Genomic DNA, 23,966 nt, shown 5'->3' with positions numbered 1-23,966 from the left:
CAGGGGGTCGTATTGAAGTGAATGAGTTTCTACCTACTCAGGGGGTCGTATTGAAGTGAATGAGTTTCTACCTACTCAGGGGTCGTATTGCATTTGACGATGTAACAAGTAAAATCAAGAGAATTCCTGCAGGTATTGAAACAGTGTATCGTTTCACTGTCCACGGTCATTGAAAAGCTGATTATTTTTGTGAAATGACTAATAGCCAAGCTTCCTTTAATTTATGGCTATGACTTACTGTCATTTCTAGACAGGCTTTAATGGTAGGCTGTTATGGTAAATAAGAATGGGTTCTTAACGGACTTGCCTAGTTAAATACAGCCTCCAGAAAATGCTGAAGAATAAACACTAACAGCTGACAGCACCCCTTGCTGGAAGTACTGTAGCTTCACAAACACGGCTTGACTCGCTCTGTGTGAAGTGAATGACCAAACAGTTAATTACCATCCATGTACTTTTTCCTATTTGATAAAATGTGCGGTTTGAAATTTCCTAAAGTGGCCTAGGAAGACAGCAACAGTCTTTCAGCACCCCTCATACAGCAGCCAAAAGGAAAAAACAAGGTAGCTGAGTACCAAACTATATTTATTGTATACAGTAGTAAAAGACAATGTACAAATCATTAGAGCAACATAAGGACTAGTGGACCCGTGCTGCCTATTCAAGTCCACCACAGCAGTCTGAAGGCAGGTGGGAAGATTCATCAAGTCTGATTAGAAACAAAAAGATCAAAGGTTGTTGAAGTCATGGTGGATTCCCTTTTATTTTGTCACAAAATATTGATTGAGGGATGGGCTAAAACCAGGAGCTCAACTACTTCCCTTAAATCTGTGTGGAAGGGGTGAGGGGGTAGAAACCAAACAGACATGTGAAAGGTAAGTTGCATTCTTTCAAGCGATGTTGAAAATAGACCTGAAACTCTTTTCCATCATAGACGTTTCTGTTCACTTTAGTAAAGCCTTTGTTCCAGAGACACAAAGCAATTCAATCTAATGGCACCAGCAGTAGAGCACCCCATTCACCAATATTCCTTCAACACATTGTACAGGTTTAAAATTACAATTGATCACTTGGACTGTATATTTTGCAAAATGTACTTAAAAACAGCAGACAAAAATAAAAAATATAATTTTGCATATTATGAGACCTGTTCAACACTAAGTCCCTCAACCTATGGTAGATTTAATATGTGTCCCAAATGGCACCCTATAGTGCACTACTTTGTTTAGTGTAGAGCACTATAAGAGGAATAGGGAGCCAGTTGGGACAAAGCCTGAATGAGTTGAACCCCCCACATCCCCATTGTCCCGTGTGTGAAACAAACACATTCTCCTCCAAAACAAGCAGTTTATAGTCCATCCTCAATATGAATATAAACAAGACATTTGTGGATTGGTGGCATGAAATCCAGCTCGAAAAGAATAAGACCATGGCTACGAGCAGATCAATCACACAAAAAAAAGCGGGACCATTATTTAATAAAAAAAAGTTGCTGCTCATCAACTGTGTTTCTGTCCTCAGAGGGGGAGGCGCCTCAGAGGGTCCATACACCTTTAAGAGAAGCCTCTGAGAGGAAGGAGCCTCCTCCAGTCTGTTGTTGAAATACATCAATAGTATCCTCATCTTCCATCTCAAGCTGCCAACACAAATACATAGAATGGTCAGTGTACTTGTAACTCCATCTGTACATGTTATAACTTCTTCTGTATCTTTTGCATTATAGAGGACTACACCGAAAGTGAGTGTCACCTACCTGTGCAGGTGTGTCGGTCTCGTTGATTGGCTGTCCGTCAAACCTAAACCGTATCTGTCTAATTGACAAACCCTGAAATAAAAGATGAGGGGAGAGAAAACACTGTCAGGCTCATCTAGCAAGTTACTGTGGTCAGGAGTTGCCCTGTAAGGTTGTACAATCAGCCTCAAAGCTTAACATTGTCTTATACGAGCAGAAAAGTACAGATGAATGTAAACTTTAAGGACAGCCTCACCTGTCTTTCGCAGTACGCCTTCATCAGCTTGCTGAGCGGAGTGTGCCTTTTAATTTTGAACTGGACTACTGACCCATCTTGACCTGCAACCTTAAGGTTGATGTGGTCGTTTTCAGTCTTCACTCCTTCCTGAAAAAACAGTGGGGAACGGGTGCATTTCAGAGACAATAGCTACATTGTTTATATGTTATATGTTATATGATATAACACATGGTTAGCAGATGTTAATGCGAGTGTAGGGAAATGCTTGTGCTTCTAGTTCCGACAGTGCAGTAATATCTAACAATTTCACAACTACCTAATACACACAAATCTGAAGGGGTGAATGAGAATATGTACATATAAGTATGAATAAGCGATGGACCGAGCTGCATAGGCAAGATGCAGTAGATGGTATAAAATACTGTATATACAGGTGATATGAGTAATGTAAGATATGTAAACATTATTAGAGTGACATTTAAAATGAACCGTGATTGGGTCTCAATGTGGGCAGCAGCCTCTCAATGTTAGTGGTGGCTGTTTAACAGTCTGATGGCCTTGAGAGAAGCCGGGCCCAATTTCTGGGCCCAGCTTAAAAGCTACAGTCTAACAGTTAATGTTATGCATTAGATGGAGCAAACTTTTTGGCTAAAATTAAAGCATCTCGACGGGCATTGTAACATGAAGATGTTAGCTAACTAGTCACGGCAACTCCATCTAATAAAACTAAGTTAGCTACCACACTGCTAACGGTTGTATTTTAATGTACCTTCATTTTAGCAGAGTCCCATTGGGACAAAGTGTCTCTTTTGTAAGGGAGCCCTGCATCGCACAATTACACAACATTGTCACAAAAAAACGGCAGTGTAGGACGAGTATAACGAGTTCAGTCTGGCGGTGAGTTAATATCTCCGTGTCAAACATTTGTGTTTACCCTTTGTAGCTAGCAATAGCTTAGCTAGTTAGCTCTAACAACAAGAGCCATGCTAACCTAGATTGCTAACTGGTCAGCCATCAGTAGGGTGGCAGCTCCAGCTAACTAGATGGCTAACTGGCCAGTTATCAGTGGGGCGGCAGCTCCAGCTAACTAGCCAGTTATCCGTGGGGCGGCAGCTCCAGCTAACTAGAAGGCTAACTGGCCAACCATCAGTAGGGTGGCAGCTCCATCTAACGTTAGTATGCTAGCTCTAACAGCAAGAGCCATGCTAACCTAGATGGATAACTGGTCAGCCATCAGTGGGGCGGCAGCTCCAGCTAACGTTAGCATGCTAGCTAGTTAGCTCATAAAGAGTGATAACGCCGTTGGTCTCTACTCCAACCGGCGCAGAAGTCACAATGGCGCTGTTTCACTGAAAACCATCACTTTACAAAAACAGGAATAGATAAATAGTACACTACATCTATCAGATAACTGTCTAGTTAGCCCACATTTTCTACACGCAAAACGTTACAAAATGTCCACAAATCAAACAACCTTTGTTTTCTCTTTTTACCCGCTCAAATCGGAATCTGGCAACCTACCGTTATCACCAACATATTAGTACGCTCGACAAGGAAATACGGAACATATTCAATCACACAGAACATTTCTTACCTTTGGCTTTTCTTCAGACATTGTGTAGCTAGTTAATGCTCTGATATGTACTAATTTACAGACAGATTGCTAAATGTTTGCGCTTATTTTTCAACTCTCTCCGTCTTCTGTTTGTCGACCAGGAGCGCGCATAGGTGTTTTAAACTCTAATTGGCTCACTGGGTCACGTGTCTATATTTTTTCTCGTGACCGTGCTCACACGAGTGCGCAAATCGTTTTTAATGCGCGCTCCCGTGAATTAAAAGCTCAATTCGACAGCTTATTCTATCACCTGGATAAATCAATGTATGAAGTGTGTAAAGATACGTTCGTTAATCAATTAAGCCTCTCGAAGATGTTTGAGCCATGGCAATCATAGACTAATGTACACTGAACAAAAATATAAATGCAACATCAAATCACAAGTTTATAAAGGCCTTTTTACATCAGCTGATGTCACAAAGTGCTTATACACAAACCCAGACTAAAACCACAAAGCATGGCTAGTAGTTAACCAGAACAACACTTATTAAAGAGACTGGGTCGCATTCAAGTAGGCAAGAAACAGTAGACATTTTTTGAAACGGAGTGTTGAAATGTAGTGCTGTGCTGTACATTCTACCTGAATGTGTACAATTTTAATATTTGCTGGCAGTCATTTAAAAAACGTTTTCTGATATTTGTGCCATCTTAACACAACCCTGGTGTTCTTCTCTCAGTAACTCTTTTGTCCTGCACCCAAATGAAAATATCTTTCAGTAAAACATTGATTGATTATTAAAACACTGCAAAGAAAAAACCCTCCACAATTTTTCAGAATGAATATATATGGACAGTTCCAGTCAAGAAATCATCAAATCACTAAATCAAATTGAGTTTCCAAATAAGTAAGCAGCATACTGGGGCGGCAGGGTAACCGAGCTCCTTAGGGTTGTGTTCCTAGTCAAGCTCCTTAGGGCTGTGTTCCTAACCGAGCTCCTTAGAGCTGTGTTCCTAGGCAAGCTCCTTAGGGCTGTGTTCCTAGTCGAGCTCCTTAGGGCTGTGTTCCTAACCGAGCTCCTTAGGGTTGTGTTCCTAACCGAGCTCCTTAGGGTTGTGTTCCTAACCGAGCTCCTTAGGGTTGTGTTCCTAACCGAGCTCCTTAGGGCTGTGTTCCTAGTCAAGCTCCTTAGGGCTGTGTTCCTAACCGAGCTCCTTAGGGCTGTGTTCCTAGTCGAGCTCCTTAGGGCTGTGTTCCTAACCGAGCTCCTTAGGGCTGTGTTCCTAACCGAGCTCCTTAGGGCTGTGTTCCTAGTCGAGCTCCTTAGGGCTGTGTTCCTAACCGAGCTCCTTAGGGCTGTGTTCCTAGTTGAGCTCCTTAGGGCTGTGTTCCTAGTCAAGCTCCTTAGGGCTGTGTTCCTAACCGAGCTCCTTTGGGCTGTGTTCCTAGTCGAGCTCCTTAGGGCTGTGTTCCTAACCGAGCTCCTTAGGGCTGTGTTCCTAACCGAGCTCCTTAGGGATGTGTTCCTAGTTGAGCTCCTTAGGGCTGTGTTCCTAACCGAGCTCCTTAGGGATGTGTTCCTAGTTGAGCTCCTTAGGGCTGTGTTCCTAACCGAGCTCCTTAGGGCTGTGTTCCTAACCGAGCTCCTTAGGGCTGTGTTCCTAACCGAGCTCCTTAGGGCTGTGTTCCTAGTCGAGCTCCTTAGGGCTGTGTTCCTAACCGAGCTCCTTTGGGCTGTGTTCCTAACCGAGCTCCTTAGGGCTGTGTTCCTAACCAAGCTCCTTAGGGCTGTGTTCCTAACCGAGCTCCTTAGGGCTGTGTTCCTAGTCGAGCTCCTTAGGGCTGTGTTCCTAACCGAGCTCCTTAGGGTTGTGTTCCTAGTCGAGCTCCTTTGGGCTGTGTTCCTAACCGAGCTCCTTAGGGCTGTGTTGCTTGGTTGCATGAATTTTCTAGTGATGTCAGTGTGCTTTTTGCTTCTCTTTGGTGAAATATTAGCTACTTGCAAAGTATCTTTATATTTTTTTCTGAAGAAGCTACATTTTCTAAAAAGGCAGGATTTTGTGTAAGATGTAGCTACATTAGTATCAAAACTGTTTTTGTTATTCCAATGGCCAGAAACTGCTTTTGTTTCATAGTACTGTAGCTACATGTTGTTATCCAGACAACACTGTACAGACAACGCCAAACAGGTTATAAATACAATCATTTATTAAAGCATCTTGTAAATCCAGTTACAAAAACAAATCATTTCCAGATTGTTTCTCTTTTTCTCTCTCTCCAAATAAACAGAAACATGTCATAAGTACAGTAATGGTCAAGGGGAACATACCAGTAGTTCTGGTGTGGCTGCCGGCAGCTGGCCAGAAAAAACAGACAGGGGCGGCATCCCTAATGGCACCCTATTCTCTATAGGTCCCGGTCTAAAGTAGTGCACTATATAGGGACTAGGGTGCCATTTGGAACATGTCAAAAGTAGTGCACTATATAAGGAATAGGGTGCCAATTCAGACGCACACACAGAGAGCTGAGAAACAGCCTGTGTCTGCTTATAGTACTGACCCTCTCATCCTGACTATTAGAATTACACACAGTAAATACCCCAGCCTCCCATTGTCTTCCATCAGATAGCACGTGGATTCCGCCTGCACTGATCCGTCTTGTATCTCGCAAAGGATCATGGGATAGATCAAAAGAAGCCCGGCTAGAACGGGCTGTCACGACGTTAGAACATATATTACCTAGGAGACATCATTCGCTGAACCTCATTCCTGCCTCAGAACTGTCTGAATTCAGCTATGGTAAAACCACAAATACAGTATGTCAATAATGTTGATGTTTTTTGGTGAGGAAGTCTTAGTCGCCCCATTTTTACAGCTAGCAAATTATTATTGTGCTTCAATGAGCAGCATTTCTGAAGTTTGACAATGGGCACGAAAGCATACATTTGTCCAACAGCTGAGCCAGTCCCTGAAATCATCTGGACTGAAACGACACTACTAACCAACCAGCTACCTTCTTAGTGCTGCACACACAATGGTGAATCTTCCAACGAAAGCTAGCTAGCAAGCTACTGTAGCTAGTAGTGCTAATGCTTCCATTATTATGAGTTTTCATGAAGCAGGAGCCTCTCGAGTCAGCTGACCCAACAATACGATCCGGAGAAACATGCTGATCTGTGGACTGATTTTTGTTAACAGCTACTTCCTATTCATTGTGGGGCTGCATGTCTACAACTCCAGGGTCATTTAAACAGGCTAAGCAAGCTTGTATATGTCAGTGACGGAAGAGCTAGCTGACTAGCTAGCTAACTATGTCAGTAAGCTAGCGAGCTACAACAGATAGCAACATAGCTGATCAAGTCACTGCCTGGCGACCAACGGTCCTGCCACAGAATTTGAGCAGAAGGTTTGTTTTTATTTTCTCACAATTGCAAACCATTAAATCACTGTCACAACGTTTTTAATAATTTAGCTAGCTAGTTATTTTGCCTATTTCACAGAGAATCATACGAGAGCGCTGTGATGTAAAAAATTAAATAATAATAAGGGACTATGTTTTAATTTGTTGAATGGCGGATGCTCAATATTCAAATTTGAATATGAGTTCCACGTCCTACAAGACCGGTTGAGGTACAAGCATCGCGGAGGAGTGACCCCATCTGACGTGAGACAATGTCACCCTCCCTCCCTCCCATAAAGACCCAAATAACAATTCATCCTTCAGTAACAGAAGTACCAAGCGATGTCCTGCTTGTCTCATCAAAACATCACGCTCTCATTAAACAACAGTTTCAGTCACAATCATTGAAAAGACAAAAAATAATAATAAATGATTTTCATAATAGAAAATATAACCGTTTAAATTATTTAAAATACTGGAGACTAAATTCTATAATCATGGTTTACAGAAATAAGCACATGTTTATATTAACCACAGCCTTTGGTGTAAATAAACAATCTACATGTAGTAGTAGGAAGAAGCAACAGACTATATATTGGTTTGTTCTAGTCATATATATATATATATATATATATATATATATATATATATATATATTGGTTTGTTCTAGTCATATATAAAAGGCAAGTGTCATTTCACCAGATTTGAAACCATGTGGTTTAAACTCTGCTTCTCAGGCACTGGGTAGAATGGCAGCCTCGACCACCTGTGTTATAACTGATTATAACCACCAAGTTATTAACCCTGACATACACTTGTTTGGGGACGCCATTCCTGAAAGGCAAAACAATTACTTACAGTCCAAAGTAGTCGAATAACAACATGGATGGAAGCAGTGAAACTATTACTTACAGTCCAAAGTAGTCAAATAACAACATGGATGGAAGCAGTGAAACTATTTAAGGCATTAAAATGTAAAGAGGTTCAACTCTTTGGGTCTGTGGTCTGAAATTGGACTCATATTGCTCATCAAACCCGAGGGGGAAGTCTATAAACCTTATTTCCCTATTCTGTGGCATAGAGTAGCTACTAAACAGAGTATTGTAATGAGTAATGACTGCCCTGAGGATCAATAATGATCACATAGTATATCCTTAGAGAGACAAATCACTTCTTCTCATTATAAATATAGAATGGTATAGTTGTGTGTATCAACAACTCGTATGTTACAATAACAATAACACAATTGCAATGTCAAAATAAGACACAACCCGGGAGCTATAGTCAGGGAGGGCTTGACAGTGACACTTCTCAGTCAATATAAATCTCAGTCCATTGGAAAGGTATTTGAAATGCTCAAACTTGAAGCAAAAGGACATCTGACATGACGTGATACTTGATCGGTCCATACCATTGATAAAGTGATGTAAATAATGTCAGAAAATAACATGGTTGGTTATCTACTCTGTCGACAGCTAGAGAAAAGCTATATGTAATGGTTGAGGGAAAGCAGGTAGACATTTTAATTAGACATTCTAGAATGTTCTGGTAAAGAGGTCAATGGAATGCAGACAGGGGGGCGGGGGGATTGAAGGACAACGCTGGATTGGTGCACATTCAAACACATCTGATCTAACAAAGTGAATATTTGCCAAATCCGTCATAATTGATGTATTGCAATAGGCTCAAAATGTGGTAATTTAAGTCCGATTTGGATATATTTGGCTGTTTTCACTGCATAACATTTAGAAGTTGTCCCTTTTCAGATTTAGAAGAAGTGACTGCTAAATAGTAACTCCCATTCGTATAAGCTGGTAGCATAGCTAGCATACAGAAATTGGTAGTGGTAGTCAAAGTAGTTTTCAACTTTAACGCAGCTGATTGGTGACGATGAAATGAACATGTATTGGGGTTGACATCAATACAAGCATTATACTTCGATTTCTACCTCAACAGAGTGTGAAATAATAGCCTAAACGTAGGCTAATGTTGCTGGGGGGCAATGAGGAGAATCTGGATCTTTCCCCCACGCGTTTCATTGACCTCTTTACCACATCTTTACCACATATATATGCAATGAGAGACTACGATTCCTTGTTGTCAATGGAGGTGAACAAGATATTGAGTAGTTGATAAACAGCCTTCAGTTATCCAGACATCTGGGTTGAGGAGAACAGTCCCTCTTGTCTTCAAAGAATTTTAGCATTGTAGTGTTAGCCTTTTAGCCTGTTAGCCTGGGGCGGTGGGAAGCCAACTGGACTGTGTCCTGTCCTGTGAGCCTTTTAGCCTGGGGCGGTGGGAAGCCAACTGGACTGTGTCCTGTCCTGTGAGCCTTTTAGGCTGTTAGCCTGGGGCGGTGGGAAGCCAACTGGACTGTGTCCTGTCCTGTGAGCCTTTTAGCCTGTTAGCCTGGGGCGGTGGGAAGCCAACTGGTCTGTGTCCTGTCCTGTGAGCCTTTTAACCTGTTAGCCTGGGGCGGTGGGAAGCCAACTGGTCTGTGTCCTGTCCTGTGAGCCTTTTAACCTGTTAGCCTGGGGCGGTGGGAAGCCAACTGGACTGTGTCCTGTCCTGTTAGCCTTTTAGCCTGTTAGCCTGGGGCGGTGGGAAGCCAACTGGACTGTGTCCTGTCCTGTTAGCCTTTTAGCCTGTTAGCCTGGGACGGTGGGAAGCCAACTGGACTGTGTCCTGTCCTGTGAGCCTTTTAACCTGTTAGCCTGGGACGGTGGGAAGTCAACTGGTCTGTGTCCTGTCCTGTCCTGTTAGCCTGCGGCGGTGGGAAGCCAACTGGACTGTGTCCTGTCCTGTTAGCCTGTTAGCCTGTTAGCCTGGGAGGGATGGTGGGAAGCCAACTGGACTGTGTCCTGTCCTGTTAGCCTGTTAGCCTGGGATGGTGGGAAGCCAACTGGACTGTCCTGTCCTATCCTGTTAGCCTGTTAGCCTTTTAGCCTGTTAGCCTGGGGCGGGGGAAGCAAGCTGGGCTGTGTCCTGTCCTATCCTGTTAGCCTTTTAGCCTGTTAGCCTGGGACGGTGGGAAGCCAACTGGACTGTGTTCTGTCCTATCCTGTTAGCCTTTTAGCCTGTTAGCCTGTGGCAGTGGGAAGTCAACTGGTCTGTGTCCTGTCCTGTTAGCCTGGGGCAGTGGGAAGTCAACTGGTCTGTGTCCTATCCTGTTAGCCTGGGGCAGTGGGAAGTCAACTGGTCTGTGTCCTATCCTGTTAGCCTGGGGCAGTGGGAGGTCAACTGGTCTGTGTCCTGTCCTGTTAGCCTGTGACAGTGGGAAGTCAACTGGTCTGTGTCCTGTCCTGTTAGCCTGGGGCAGTGGGAAGTCAACTGGTCTGTGTCCTATCCTGTTAGCCTGGGGCAGTGGGAAGTCAACTGGTCTGTGTCCTGTCCTGTTAGCCTGGGGCAGTGGGAGGTCAACTGGTCTGTTTCCTGTCCTGTTAGCCTGGGGCAGTGGGAAGTCAACTGGTCTGTGTCCTGTCCTGTTAGCCTGGGGCAGTGGGAAGTCAACTGGTCTGTGTCCTGTCCTGTTAGCCTGGGGCAGTGGGAAGTCAACTGGTCTGTGTCCTGTCCTGTTAGCCTGGGGCGGTGGGAAGTCAACTGGTCTGTGTCCTGTCCTGTTAGCCTGGGGCCGTGGGAAGTCAACTGGTCTGTGTCCTGTCCTGTTAGCCTGGGGCGGTGGGAAGCAAGCTGGGCTGTGTCCTGTCCTGTTAGCCTGGGGCGGTGGGAAGCAAGCTGGGCTGTGTCCTGTCCTGTCCCTAGTCACCTGATCCAGTTGGTTCCGTAGCTGGACACAGATCTGACACTGCATCTCTTCTTCACTATCATGTTGATGTAGGCTTTCATGATCTTGGTGATCTCTCCAACCTGAAACAACACAGAGGATACAGTTTTAACAGCAGGGAAAACGGCGTACCGAGGCCCATTATCAGCAACCATCACTCCTGTGTTCCAATGGCACGTTGTGTTAGCTAATCCAAGTTTATCATTTTAAAAAGGCTAATTGATCATTAGAAAACCCTTTTGCAATTATGTTAGCACAGCTGAAAACTGTTGTTCTGATTAAAGAAGCAATAAAACTGGCCTTCTTTAGACTAGTTGAGTATCTGGAGCATCAGCATTCGTGGGTTCGATTACAGGCTCAAAATGGACAGAAACAAAGAACTTTCTTCTGAAACTCGTCAGATCTCGTACAATGCTGTGTACTACTCCCTTCACAGAACAGCGCAAACTGGCTTGGATTAGCTAACACAACGTGCCATTAGAACACAGTAGTAGTGATGGTTGCTGATAATGGGCCTCTGTACGCCTAGGCAGATATTCCATTAAAAATCTGCCGTTTCCAGCTACAATAGTCATTTACAACATTAACAATGTCTACACTGTATTTCGAATCAATTTTATGTTATTTTAATAAACAAAACATTTTGCTTTTCTTTCAAAAACAAGGACATTTCTAAGTGACCCCAAACTTTTTGAAGCATCATAACAGCCACACAAGGCCTTGTTGGTTGACGTTCTGAAAGGCTAGCCTGGGGTACCAGTCTATTTGCTATCATGTAAACTCCCTGTCATTCATTGTCTAGACAAACATCTTGGCATGAGCATAAACAGACCTGGGACCAGGCTACTGAAAGGCTGCAAAGCATTTCTAATCTGGTGTTATAAACAGACCTGGGACCAGGCTACTGAAAGGCTGCAAAGCATTTCTAATCTGGTGTTATACACAGACCTGGGACCAAGCTACTGCTTCTATAATGTTGTATTACGGTGTTATACTATACCAGAGGTGTCTCAAAGAACATCTCTCTGTCGTCCACTGTGATTTTATAAGTAGTGGCCTGGGGAGATCCGAAAAAGATGATGTGTTCGTAGGGGAACGTCTCCAGAGGTTTGGGTTCTCCTCTCTTGTAGACCGACACGTTCTCTGCACTCACACTCAGCCACAGGTCATGAGGAAAGCCTCCTTCTTTACACTGAGGAAACAGAGACATACAGCAGGTCAGATACAAAGTAAAAGGAATTAATGAATCAAATACCCTAGCCTTATTCACCACAGTATCATCCCTAGCCTTATCCACCACAGTATCATCCCTAGCCCTATTCACCACAGTATCATCCCTAGCCCTATTCACCACAGTATCATCCCTAGCCCTATCCACCACAGTATCCTCCCTAGCCCTATTCACCACAGTATCATCCCTAGCCCTATTCACCACAGTATCATCCCTAGCCCTATTCACCACAGTATCATCCCTAGCCCTATTCACCACAGTATCATCCCTAGCCCTATTCACCACAGTATCATCCCTAGCCCTATTCACCACAGTATCATCCCTAGCCCTATTCACCACAGTATCATCCCTAGCCCTATTCACCACAGTATCATCCCTAGCCCTATTCACCACAGTATCATCCCTAGCCCTATTCACCACAGTATCATCCCTAACCCTATTCAACACAGTATCATCCCTAGCCCTATTCACCACAGTATCATCCCTAGCCTTATTCACCACAGTATCATCCCTAGCCTTATTCACCACAGTATCATCCTTAGCCCTATTCACCACAGTATCATCCCTAGCCTTATTCACCACAGTATCATCCCTAGCCCTATTCACCACAGTATCATCCCTAGCCCTATTCACCACAGTGTCATCCCTAGCCCTATTCACCACAGTATCATCCCTATCCACCACAGTATCCTCCCTAGCCCTATTCACCACAGTATCCTCCCTAGCCCTATTCACCACAGTATCATCCCTAGCCCTATTCACCACAGTATCATCCCTAGCCCTATTCACCACAGTATCATCCCTAGCCCTATTCACCACAGTGCCATCCCTAGCCCTATTCACCACAGTATCATCCCTATCCACCACAGTATCCTCCCTAGCCCTATTCACCACAGTATCCTCCCTAGCCCTATTCACCACAGTATCATCCCTAGCCCTATTCACCACAGTATCATCCCTAGCCCTATTCACCACAGTATCATCCCTATCCCTATTCACCACAGTATCATCCCTAGCCCTATTCACCACAGTATCATCCCTAGCCCTATTCACCACAGTATCATCCCTAGCCTTATTCACCACAGTATCATCCCTAGCCCTATTCACCACAGTGCCATCCCTAGCCCTATTCACCACAGTATCATCCCTATCCACCACAGTATCCTCCCTAGCCCTATTCACCACAGTATCCTCCCTAGCCCTATTCACCACAGTATCATCCCTAGCCCTATTCACCACAGTATCATCCCTAGCCCTATTCACCACAGTATCATCCCTATCCCTATTCACCACAGTATCCTCCCTAGCCCTATTCACCACAGTATCATCCCTAGCCCTATTCACCACAGTATCATCCCTAGCCCTATGCACCACAGTATCATCCCTATCCACCACAGTATCCTCCCTAGCCCTATTCACCACAGTATCCTCCCTAGCCCTATAAACCACAGTATCATCCCTAGCCCTATTCACCACAGTATCATCCCTAGCCCTATTCACCACAATATCATCCCTAGCCTTATTCACCACAGTATCATCCCTAGCCCTATTCACCACAGTATCATCCCTAGCCCTATTCACCACAGTATCATCCCTAGCCCTATTCACCACAGTATCATCCCTAGCCCTATTCACCACAGTATCATCCCTAGCCCTATTCACCACAGTATCATCCCTAGCCCTATTCACCACAGTATCATCCCTAGCCCTATTCACCACAGTATCATCCCTAGCCTTATTCACCACAGTATCATCCCTAGCCCTATTCACCACAGTATCATCCCTAGCCCTATTCACCACAGTATCATCCCTAGCCCTATTCACCACAGTATCATCCCTAGCCCTATTCACCACAGTATCATCCCTAGCCCTATTCACCACAGTATCATCCCTAGCCTTATTCACCACAGTATCATCCCTAGCCCTATTCACCACAGTATCATCCCTAGCCCTATTCACCACAGTATCATCCCTAGCCCTATTCACCACAGTATCATCCCTAGCCCTATTCACCACAGTATCATCCCTAGCCCTATTCACCACAGTATCATCCCTAGCCCTATTCACCACAGTATCATCCCTAGCCCTATTCACCACAGTATCATCCCTAGCCTTATTCACCACAGTATCCTCCCTAGCCCTATTCACCACAGTATCATCCCTAGCCCTATTCACCACAGTATCATCCCTAGCCTTATTCACCACAGTATCATCCCTAGCCTTATTCACCACAGTATCATCCCTAGCCCTATTCACCACAGTATCATCCCTAGCCCTATTCACCACAGTATCATCCCTATCCCTATTCACCACAGTATCCTCCCTAGCCCTATTCACCACAGTATCATCCCTAGCCCTATTCACCACAGTATCATCACATTACACCTGTATGTATGTATTTACCTCCACGTCGAACAGTGTGGACCCATATCCAGGCCACTCCTTGATGATGTTCATGTATTTGAGCATGGCTGTGTGCTGGTCCAGTCCCTGGAGACGGGACCACTTCTCTAAGATGGAGGTTCTGGTGGCTGAGGTCTCCTCCTTCACCCACATCTCTAGCATCTGAACAAGAACCAGCCAAGACTTAGTACCTTGCTCAAGGGCATAACAACAGGCGACAATATCCAGGATGATGTCAGCAACCCTCTGGTTTCACTGACTACACCAGATGTTTCCAGTCGGAGCTGGGATTCGAACGGTTCTCTAAACTCCTCTAACCGCTAGGCTACCTGTTCCTCCTCTAACCGCTAGGCTACCTGTTCCTCCTCTAACCGCTAGGCTACCTGTTCCTCCTCTAACCGCTAGGCTACCTGTTCCTTCTCTAACCGCTAGGCTACCTGTTCCTCCTCTAACCGCTAGGCTACCTGTTCCTCCTCTAACCGCTAGGCTACATGTTCCTTCTCTAACCGCTAGGCTACCTGTTCCTCCTCTAACCGCTAGGCTACCTGTTCCTCCTCTAACCGCTAGGCTACCTGTTCCTCCTCTAACCGCCGGGCTACCTGTTCCTCCTCTAACCGCTAGGCTACCTGTTCCTCCTCTAACCGCTAGGCTACCTGTTCCTCCTCTAACCGCTAGGCTATCTGTTCCTTCTCTAACCGCCGGGCTACCTGTTCCTCCTCTAACCGCCGGGCTACCTGTTCCTCCTCTAACCGCTAGGTTACCCGTTCCTCCTCTAACCGCTAGGTTACCTGTTCCTCCTCTAACCGCCGGGTTACCTGTTCCTCCTTTAACCGCTAGGTTACCTGTTCCTCCTCTAACCGCCGGGCTACCTGTTCCTCCTCTAACCGCCGGGCTACCTGTTCCTCCTCTAAGCGCTAGGTTACCTGTTCCTCCTCTAACCGCTAGGTTACCTGTTCCACCTCTAACCGCCGGGCTACCTGTTCCTCCTCTAACCGCCGGGCTACCTGTTCCTCCTCTAAGCGCTAGGCTACCTGTTCCTCCTCTAACCGCTAGGCTACCTGTTCCTCCTCTAACCGCTAGGCTACCTGTTCCTCCTCTAAGCGCTAGGCTACCTGTTCCTCCTCTAACCGCTAGGCTACCTGTTCCTTCTCTAACCGCTAGGCTACCTTATCCTCCTCTAACCGCTAGGCTACCTTATCCTCCTCTAACCGCTAGGCTACCTGTTCCTTCTCTAACCGCTAGGCTACCTTATCCTCCTCTAACCGCTAGGCTACCTGTTCCTCCTCTAACCGCTAGGCTACCTGTTCCTCCTCTAACCGCTAGGCTACCTGTTCCTTCTCTAACCGCTAGGCTACCTGTTCTTTCTCTAACCGCTAGGATACCTGTTCCTCCTCTAACCGCTAGGCTACCTGTTCCTCCTCTAACCGCTAGGCTACCTGTTCCTGGCCTAACCGCTAGGCTACCTGTTCCTCCTCTAACCGCTAGGCTACCTGTTCCTCCTCCATCTTCTGTTTCTTCATGGAGCCCGTCTTCAGCCCGCTGCGGCGCAGAGTCCCGTCCAGGAAGCTGGTCCGCCTCCGCTCCAGGGTGTGGCCCCCTGGCCCCGTCCCGCCGGCCGCGCCCACCTATACAAAATAATACACTTAGTCCACCAAAGCAAAACAATACACTTTTTTGTTCATTTGTTACAGTGAACACCGGAAATGTGGAACTTCCTCAGTTGTCAACCTCCCCAAATAGCACTCAGACACAGACACGCAATGCACGCACGCACACACACACACACACTCGCACACAAAGGGTAAAGCCGCAGAGCAGCACCCCCTGGATGGAGCGTTACCTACCTTGGTGAAGTGCAGGATGCGTGCGCGGAGCCTGCCTACAGGGTAGACGGTGTCCAGAGACCAGCTGACCCGGGCCTTGTCTCCGTGGAGGAACTGGAGCCTGAGAGCGGCCAGGTGCTGCAGGGTGTCTTCTGGGGCAGGGAGGTGACCGCTGGTCAGAGACTCATGAGCCTGGAGGAGACATGTATATTACAACATTACATTTACATGAACATTAAGTTATATTTACATGACATTACATTTATATTATCAATAAAATACATTAATATATTACTTTGACATTATCATTCAAATACATTTACATTTAGATCCAGGTATTCTGGCGCTGTAGGGTAGCGCCCGAAGTACCTCTTCTTATCAACTATATGCAACATTTTATTCTGTATTTCTCTATCCAGGTGTTGACACTGTATTTCTCTATCCAAATGCTGTCTAATAGTAGCAAAATGGCAGACCAGGAAGTAACTGACCTGTTCGAACATGAAAGCGAACTCCACCCCTTCCTTGGGCATGCTCTCTACATCCAGGAAACAGTAGAGTTTGAAGTAGAGCTTCCACTGTCCCTCCTCCTCTACTTCCTCACTGCCTGACAGCCTGGAAATTAGTCAATCAAGAAAAAACAACAACAACCAATTAATCAATCAACCAACCAATCAACCAACCAACCAACCAACCAATTAATCAGCCAATCAATCAACCAACCAACCATTGTCAAACATTTTTCTCAGCAAATGTACAGTAATAAACCCAAGAAGTGTGGGAGTCAGAGATGAGAGCTACATTATTTAATCATGTATGTGTCATGCTGATATCTCTCTGTGGGTAGTTATGATATCTTTGAGCTGTCTTGCTAACACCACAACAGCGTGACAATGACCATAGGAGTTGGCAAGAAACGCATATAAGGCTCTCCCTAGCCCTCCCTTTGACAAATATGACCATAACTCTATCTTCCCGATTCCTGCTCACAAGCAAAAACTCAAACAGGAAGTACCAGTGATGTGCTCAATATGGAAGTGGTCTGATGACACGGATGCTAAGCTACAGGACTGTTTCCTTGGCACAGACTGGAATATGAGGCGTATACCACATCAGTAACCAGCTTCATTAATTATTTAGAGTCTAAGACATTGGGGGGGGGGTGCTGACATATTGGTTTAATATGGTCATACTATGAATCATTTAGCTATTTGATTTGGAATTTTAGGACCCCTTAAGGTATAAAAAAAATAATAGTTTTGAATAACAAATTCATAAATGGCAAAAAAAGGTCTATTCTCTGTGCATCTCTCCAGCTGAACTCTCACCTCTCAAACTTGGCGAGTACGTCAGCCACGATGACTCTGCTCTCCACAGCCCGGTCCGTAGTGTTGTTGTGTTGAAACAGGGAAAACATGTTTCTACTGTCCTCCATGGCCAGGCCTCGGATCAACTTCTCCACCACCTGGGGACAGGCAGGACGGAGGGACATTAACACATCTGACTAAACCTCACCACCTGGGGACAGAGGGACATTAACACATCTGACTAAACCTCACCACCTGGGGACAGGCAGGACGGAGGGACATTAACACATCTGACTAAACCTCACCACCTGGGGACAGGCAGGACGGAGGGACATTAACACATCTGACTAAACCTCACCACCTGGGGACAGGCAGGACGGAGGGACATTAACACATCTGACTAAACCTCACCACCTGGGGACAGAGGGACATTAACACATCTGACTAAACCTCACCACCTGGGGACAGGCAGGACGGAGGGACATTAACACATCTGACTAAACCTCACCACCTGGGGACAGGCAGGACGGAGGGACATTAACACATCTGACTAAACCTCAACACCTGGGGACAGGCAGGACGGAGGGACATTAACACATCTGACTAAACCTCACCACCTGGGGACAGAGGGACATTAAAACATCTGACTAAACCTCACCACCTGGGGACAGGCAGGACAGAGGGACATTAAAACATCTGACTAAACCTCACCACCTGGGGACAGGCAGGACGGGGGGACATTAACACATCTGACTAAATCTCACCACCTGGGGACAGGCAGGACGGAGGGACATTAACACATCTGACTAAACCTCACCACCTGGGGACAGGCAGGACGGAGGGACATTAACACATCTGACTAAACCTCACCACCTGGGGACAGGCAGGACGGAGGGACATTAACACATCTGACTAAACCTCACCACCTGGGAACAGAGGGACATTAACACATCTGACTAAACCTCACCACCTGGGGACAGAGGGACATTAACACATCTGACTAAACCTCACCAACTGGGGACAGGCAGGACAGAGGGACATTAACACATCTGACTAAACCTCACCACCTGGGGACAGAGGGACATTAACACATCTGACTAAACCTCACCACCCGGGAACAGCAAAGCACTGTCTGTATATACTGTATTTTACAGCTACTGCTCCTTGTGGAAAACATACTTTTTCTAGTATAATCCACAGAACTGGACATAGGACAGGACAGCGTAGTTGAGATGTGGACATGTCAGAGCAGCGCAGCATCCGTTACCTCTCCAGCGGTGGTGTGTGAGTTGATGGAGATCTTGCAGGATCCTCCTCCGTGGCAGTAGACCGTAGTAGTCATTTCCTGCCTGGTCAGTAAGGCTACGATCTCCTCCTGAGACGGTACAAAGTCCCTGACCTTGGTCCTCTTCAGAGACTCACCTATGAAATGGGCAAACATGTCCACCTCTGTTCCAGGAAACTGCTCCTTCACCCTGGAGAAGAACAGACAGAGAGAGGGTCACTGAGGTGTAGAGGAGGAGCAAATCAACGTTACTGATGTCATACTGTCCAGTTTACCCATCCATACAAATCAATCACAGTACATATGTCTGTTTATACCACAACCTATAGGAAGGGAACACATTCTGCTTCCTATAAGCTATAGGAAGGGAACACATTCTACTGACTAGGAGCTATAGGGAGGGAACACATTCTGCTGACTAGGAGCTATAGGGAGGGAACACATTCTGCTGACTAGGAGTTATAGGAAGGGAACACATTCTGCTGACTATAAGCTATAGGAAGGGAACACATTCTGCTGACTAGAAGCTATAGGAAAGGAACACATTCTGCTGACTAGAAGCTATAGGAAGGGAACACATTCTGCTGACTAGAAGCTATAGGGAGGGAACACATTCTGCTGACTAGAAGCTATAGGAAGGGAACACATTCTGCTGACTAGAAGCTATAGGGAGGGAACACATTCTGCTGACTAGAAGCTATAGGAAGGGAACACATTCTGCTGACTAGAAGCTATAGGAAGGGAACACATTCTGCTGACTAGAAGCTATAGGAAGGGAACACATTCTGCTGACTAGAAGCTATAGGAAGGGAACACATTCTGCTGACTAGGAGCTATAGGAAGGGAACACATTCTGCTGACTAGGAGCTATAGGAAGGGAACACATTCTGCTGACTAGGAGCTATAGGAAGGGAACACATTCTGCTGACTAGGAGCTATAGGAAGGGAACACATTCTGCTGACTAGGAGCTATAGGAAGGGAACACATTCTGCTGACTAGGAGCTATAGGAAGGGAACACATTCTGCTGACTAGGAGCTATAGGAAGGGAACACATTCTGCTGACTAGGAGCTATAGGAAGGGAACACATTCTGCTGACTAGGAGCTATAGGAAGGAAACACATTCTGCTGACTAGGAGCTATAGGAAGGGAACACATTCTGCTGACTAGGAGCTATAGGAAGGGAACACATTCTGCTTCCTATAAGCTATAGGAAGGGAACACATTCTGCTGACTAGAAGCTATAGGAAGGGAACACATTCTGCTGACTAGAAGCTATAGGAAGGGAACATATTCTGCTGACTAGAAGCTATAGGAAGGGAACACATTCTGCTGACTAGGAGCTATAGGGAGGGAACACATTCTGCTGACTAGGAGCTATAGGGAGGGAACACATTCTGCTGACTAGAAGCTATAGGAAGGGAACATATTCTGCTGACTACAAGCTATAGGGAGGGAACACATTCTGCTGACTAGAAGCTATAGGAAGGGAACACATTCTGCTGACTAGAAGCTATAGGAAGGGAACATATTCTGCTGACTACAAGCTATAGGGAGGGAACACATTCTGCTGACTAGAAGCTATAGGAAGGGAACATATTCTGCTGACTACAAGCTATAGGGAGGGAACACATTCTGCTGACTAGAAGCTATAGGAAGGGAACACATTCTGCTGACTAGAAGCTATAGGAAGGGAACACATTCTGCTGACTAGAAGCTATAGGAAGGGAACACATTCTGCTGACTAGAAGCTATAGGAAGGGAACACATTCTGCTAACTAGAAGCTATAGGAAGGGGACACATTCTGCATGCGGCTCAGCATCTTTCTAAGGACTCAGGAATGGAGCATGACTGAAGGAGGGGTGGTGAGTGTAGCGTCCAGTCTGGTTCTAGAAGAGTCTTGCCTTCTGAAGGAGGGGTGAACTAAAGGAGGAGCGTGACTGAAGGACAGGGGTGGAGTAGGACAAGAATTTGGCCCTGGCATTTTAACCACACCAGCCCACATCACTGCGTGTGCTGCCAATTCACCAAGCCCCACTTTCATTTTACCAGCTCATGTTTAAAACAAATACAATATATGAAAACAGCATTGAGTTATTGACAGAGCCTTGTTCTGTTCAATGGTCTCTACCTAGATAGTAGTCGAAATACACCAATCCATGTTGTTGACTTAGAAAGAAAACAAGATAAAAATTGCCGACACCATTCAAACCAATAAGGGTTCGGAACTTTAAAGTCAATTATCTCAGAATCATATTTTTGCAGATAGAACCTTCTACTTCTGTCACGACTTCTACCGAAGGTAACTCCTCTCCCTGTTCGGGCGGCGCTCGGCGTCGCCGGTCTACTAGCCGCTACCGATCCCTTTTTCTTTTTCTGGTTGTTTTGTCTGTGTTCCTTTTCACACCTGGTTTCCAAATGCTTTGATTTCTGTTGGTATATAGGGCACCTGTTTCCTGCCGTAATTCGTGCAGGATTAGACTTGTGTGTATTGCGCTCGATGGTATTTGATGGTTGTTGTTTTTTCGCTATTACGCACGTGTTCCTCCGTGCGTTTGCACGAGTTACTGATATTCGAGAGCGTAGTTTTGGGGTTTTGGTCTGTGCCGTTTTTGTATTGCTGGACTATATTATTAAACACGCTTCTCAGACATCCCTGCTCTCTCCTGCGCCTGACTCCTACACCTCTCACCAAGACGCATGTTATCACAACTTCCAAGCTCACGGACTGCCAAAATGGTTCCTAAGTTAATAAAACAATAACACATCTGGTGATGGTTAATTAACCAATTACCATTTATATTATAAGCATTTCGCTGCACCTGCGGTCCCCATCTGCAAAATATGTGTACGAGACCAATAACATTTGATTTGATCCCATCATGCTTAGGGTCGTGTATGAAAATGCCCAGTTGTACATTATTTTGGCTACCATGGCTAGAAGAAAATATCTCAGTAACTTTTAAAGAGGGGTCTCAAAGAAGCATATGGTGTTTTAAATTGTGTGTGTGTGTGTGTGTGTGTGTGTGTGTGTGTGTGTGTGTGTGTCTCAGTCACCAGATCTCGACAACAGTGGTAGGCCTGATCACAGACAATGATGAGACAGCCTATAGGAAGGAGGTCAGAGACCTGGCAGTGTGTTGCCAGGACAACAACCACTCCCTCAACATGAATAAGAAAGGAGCTGAGCGTGGATGACAGGAAATGGAGGACCGAGCCACGCCCCCATTCTCATCGACAGGGCTGTAGTGGAGCAGGTTGAGAGCTTTAAGTTCCTTGGTGTCCACATCACCAACAAACTAACATGGTCCAAACACACCAAGACAGTTGTGAAGAGGGCACAACAAAACCTATTCCCCCTCAGGAGACTGAAAATATTTGGCATGGGTCCTCAGATCCTCAAAAGGTTCTACAGCTGCACCATCGAGAGCATCCTGACTGGTTGCATCACCGCCTGGTACGGTAACTGCTCGGCATCCAACCGCAAGTCGCTACAGAGGGTAGTGTGTACGGCCCAGTACATCACTGGGCCAAGCTTCCTGTCATCCAGGACCTATATATACCAGGCAGTGTCAGAGGAAGGCCCTACAAATGGTCAAAGTCACCCCAAGTCATAGACTGTTCTCTCTGCTACCGCACAGCAAGCGGTACCGGAGCACCAAGTCTGTATACTACTACCAGTTGTAAACTACTACCAGTTGTAAACCAGTTGTAGGCTACTACCAGTTGTAAACCAGTTGTAGGCTACTACCAGTTGTAAACCAGTTGTAAACTACTACCAGTTGTAAACAAATGAAGTTGTAAACTACTATCAGTTGTAAACCAGTTGTAGGCTACAACCAGTTGTAAACTATTACCAGTTGTAAACTACTACCAGTTGTAAACCAGTTGTAGGCTACTACCAGTTGTAAGCTACTACCAGTTGTAAACTACTACCAGTTGTAAACCAGTTGTAGGCTACTACCAGTTGTAAACCAGTTGTAGGCTACAACCAGTTGTAAACTATTACCAGTTGTAAACTACTACCAGTTGTAAACCAGTTGTAGGCTACTACCAGTTGTAAGCTACTACCAGTTGTAAACTACTACCAGTTGTAAACCAGTTGTAGGCTACTACCAGTTGTAAACTATTACCAGTTGTAAACTACTACCAGTTGTAAATCAGTTGTAGGCTACTACCAGTTGTAAACCAGTTGTAGGCTACTACCAGTTGTAAACTACTATCAGTTGTAAACTACTACCCGTTGTAAACTAGTACCAGTTGTAAACCAGTTGTAGGCTACTACCAGTTGTAAACTACTACCAGTTGTAAACTACTACCCGTTGTAAACTACTACCAGTTGTAAATCAGTTGTAGGCTACTACCAGTTGTAAACCAGTTGTAGGCTACTACCAGTTGTAAACTACTATCAGTTGTAAACTACTACCCGTTGTAAACTAGTACCAGATGTAAACTACTGAAGTTGTAAACCACTGAAGTTGTAAACTATTACCCATGATACCTATAGGCCAGTTCTCATTTTGCAAGTGCGCCGCTCCATATCTCAAAGCCATATAAAATATCTTGGTTTTAAAATAGTTGCTATTGAAAGGGAAAGGGAAAGGAAAGGGAAAGGGAAAGGAAAGGCAGGGAAAGGGAAGGGAAAGGAAAGGGAAGGGAAAGGAAAGGGAAAGGGGAAGGAAAGGGAAAGGAAGGGGAAGGGAAAGGAAAGGGAAAGGGGAAGGAAAGGGAAAGGAAAGGGAAGGGGAAGGGAAAGGGAAGGGAAAGGAAAGGGAAAGGGGAAGGAAAGGGAAAGGAAAGGGAAGGGGAAGGGGAAGGGAAAGGGAAGGGAAAGGGAAGGGAAAGGGGAAGGAAAGGGAAAGGAAAGGGAAGGGGAAGGAAAGGGAAAGGAAAGGGAAGGGGAAGGGAAAGGGAAGGGAAAGGAAAGGGAAAGGGGAAGGAAAGGGAAAGGAAAGGGAAGGGGAAGGGAAAGGGAAGGGAAAGGGAAGGGAAAGGGGAAGGAAAGGGAAAGGAAAGGGAAGGGGAAGGGAAAGGGAAGGGAAAGGGAAGGGAAAGGGGAAGGAAAGGGAAAGGAAAGGGAAGGGGAAGGGAAAGGGAAGGGAAAGGGAAGGGGAACGAAAGGGGAAGGGGAAGGGAAAGGGGAAGGAAAGGGAAAGGGGAAGGGAAAGGGAAGGGAAAGGGAAAGGGGAAGGGGAGAGGAAGGGAAGGGA

The 23,966-nt window shown here is 45.6% G+C and overlaps 2 protein-coding genes across 2 annotated transcripts in view; both read right to left on the bottom strand.

The window, feature by feature from the left end:
- Positions 1 to 568: 568 nt before the first annotated feature.
- On the bottom strand, positions 569 to 3,739 carry LOC139404867 (small ubiquitin-related modifier 3-like). The gene is made up of 4 exons (XM_071147401.1): positions 3,565 to 3,739; positions 1,989 to 2,117; positions 1,754 to 1,825; positions 569 to 1,636 (listed from the first exon to the last, which is right to left on the bottom strand). Exons 1-4 carry the CDS (start codon positions 3,583 to 3,585, stop codon positions 1,535 to 1,537), a joined length of 324 nt encoding a protein of 107 aa, XP_071003502.1. The 5' UTR covers positions 3,586 to 3,739; the 3' UTR covers positions 569 to 1,534.
- Positions 3,740 to 10,639: 6,900 nt separating this feature from the next.
- LOC139404868 (unconventional myosin-X-like) overlaps positions 10,640 to 23,966 on the bottom strand; it is a 297,547-nt gene continuing 284,220 nt past the window's right edge. Inside the window, exons 33-40 of the mRNA XM_071147402.1 lie at positions 18,738 to 18,945; positions 17,492 to 17,628; positions 16,655 to 16,778; positions 16,185 to 16,355; positions 15,831 to 15,965; positions 14,341 to 14,502; positions 11,707 to 11,898; positions 10,640 to 10,789 (exon numbers count right to left, since the gene is read on the bottom strand). Of these exons, the coding sequence (XP_071003503.1) occupies positions 10,685 to 10,789; positions 11,707 to 11,898; positions 14,341 to 14,502; positions 15,831 to 15,965; positions 16,185 to 16,355; positions 16,655 to 16,778; positions 17,492 to 17,628; positions 18,738 to 18,945 (1,234 nt within the window). The 3' untranslated portion in view covers positions 10,640 to 10,684. The remainder of the gene's footprint in view (positions 10,790 to 11,706; positions 11,899 to 14,340; positions 14,503 to 15,830; positions 15,966 to 16,184; positions 16,356 to 16,654; positions 16,779 to 17,491; positions 17,629 to 18,737; positions 18,946 to 23,966) is intronic.

Source organism: Oncorhynchus clarkii, unplaced genomic scaffold, assembly GCF_045791955.1.
Source record: "Oncorhynchus clarkii lewisi isolate Uvic-CL-2024 unplaced genomic scaffold, UVic_Ocla_1.0 unplaced_contig_4472_pilon_pilon, whole genome shotgun sequence".
Taxonomy (NCBI): domain Eukaryota; kingdom Metazoa; phylum Chordata; class Actinopteri; order Salmoniformes; family Salmonidae; genus Oncorhynchus; species Oncorhynchus clarkii.
This window is presented reverse-complemented; position numbering and strand designations above follow the sequence as displayed.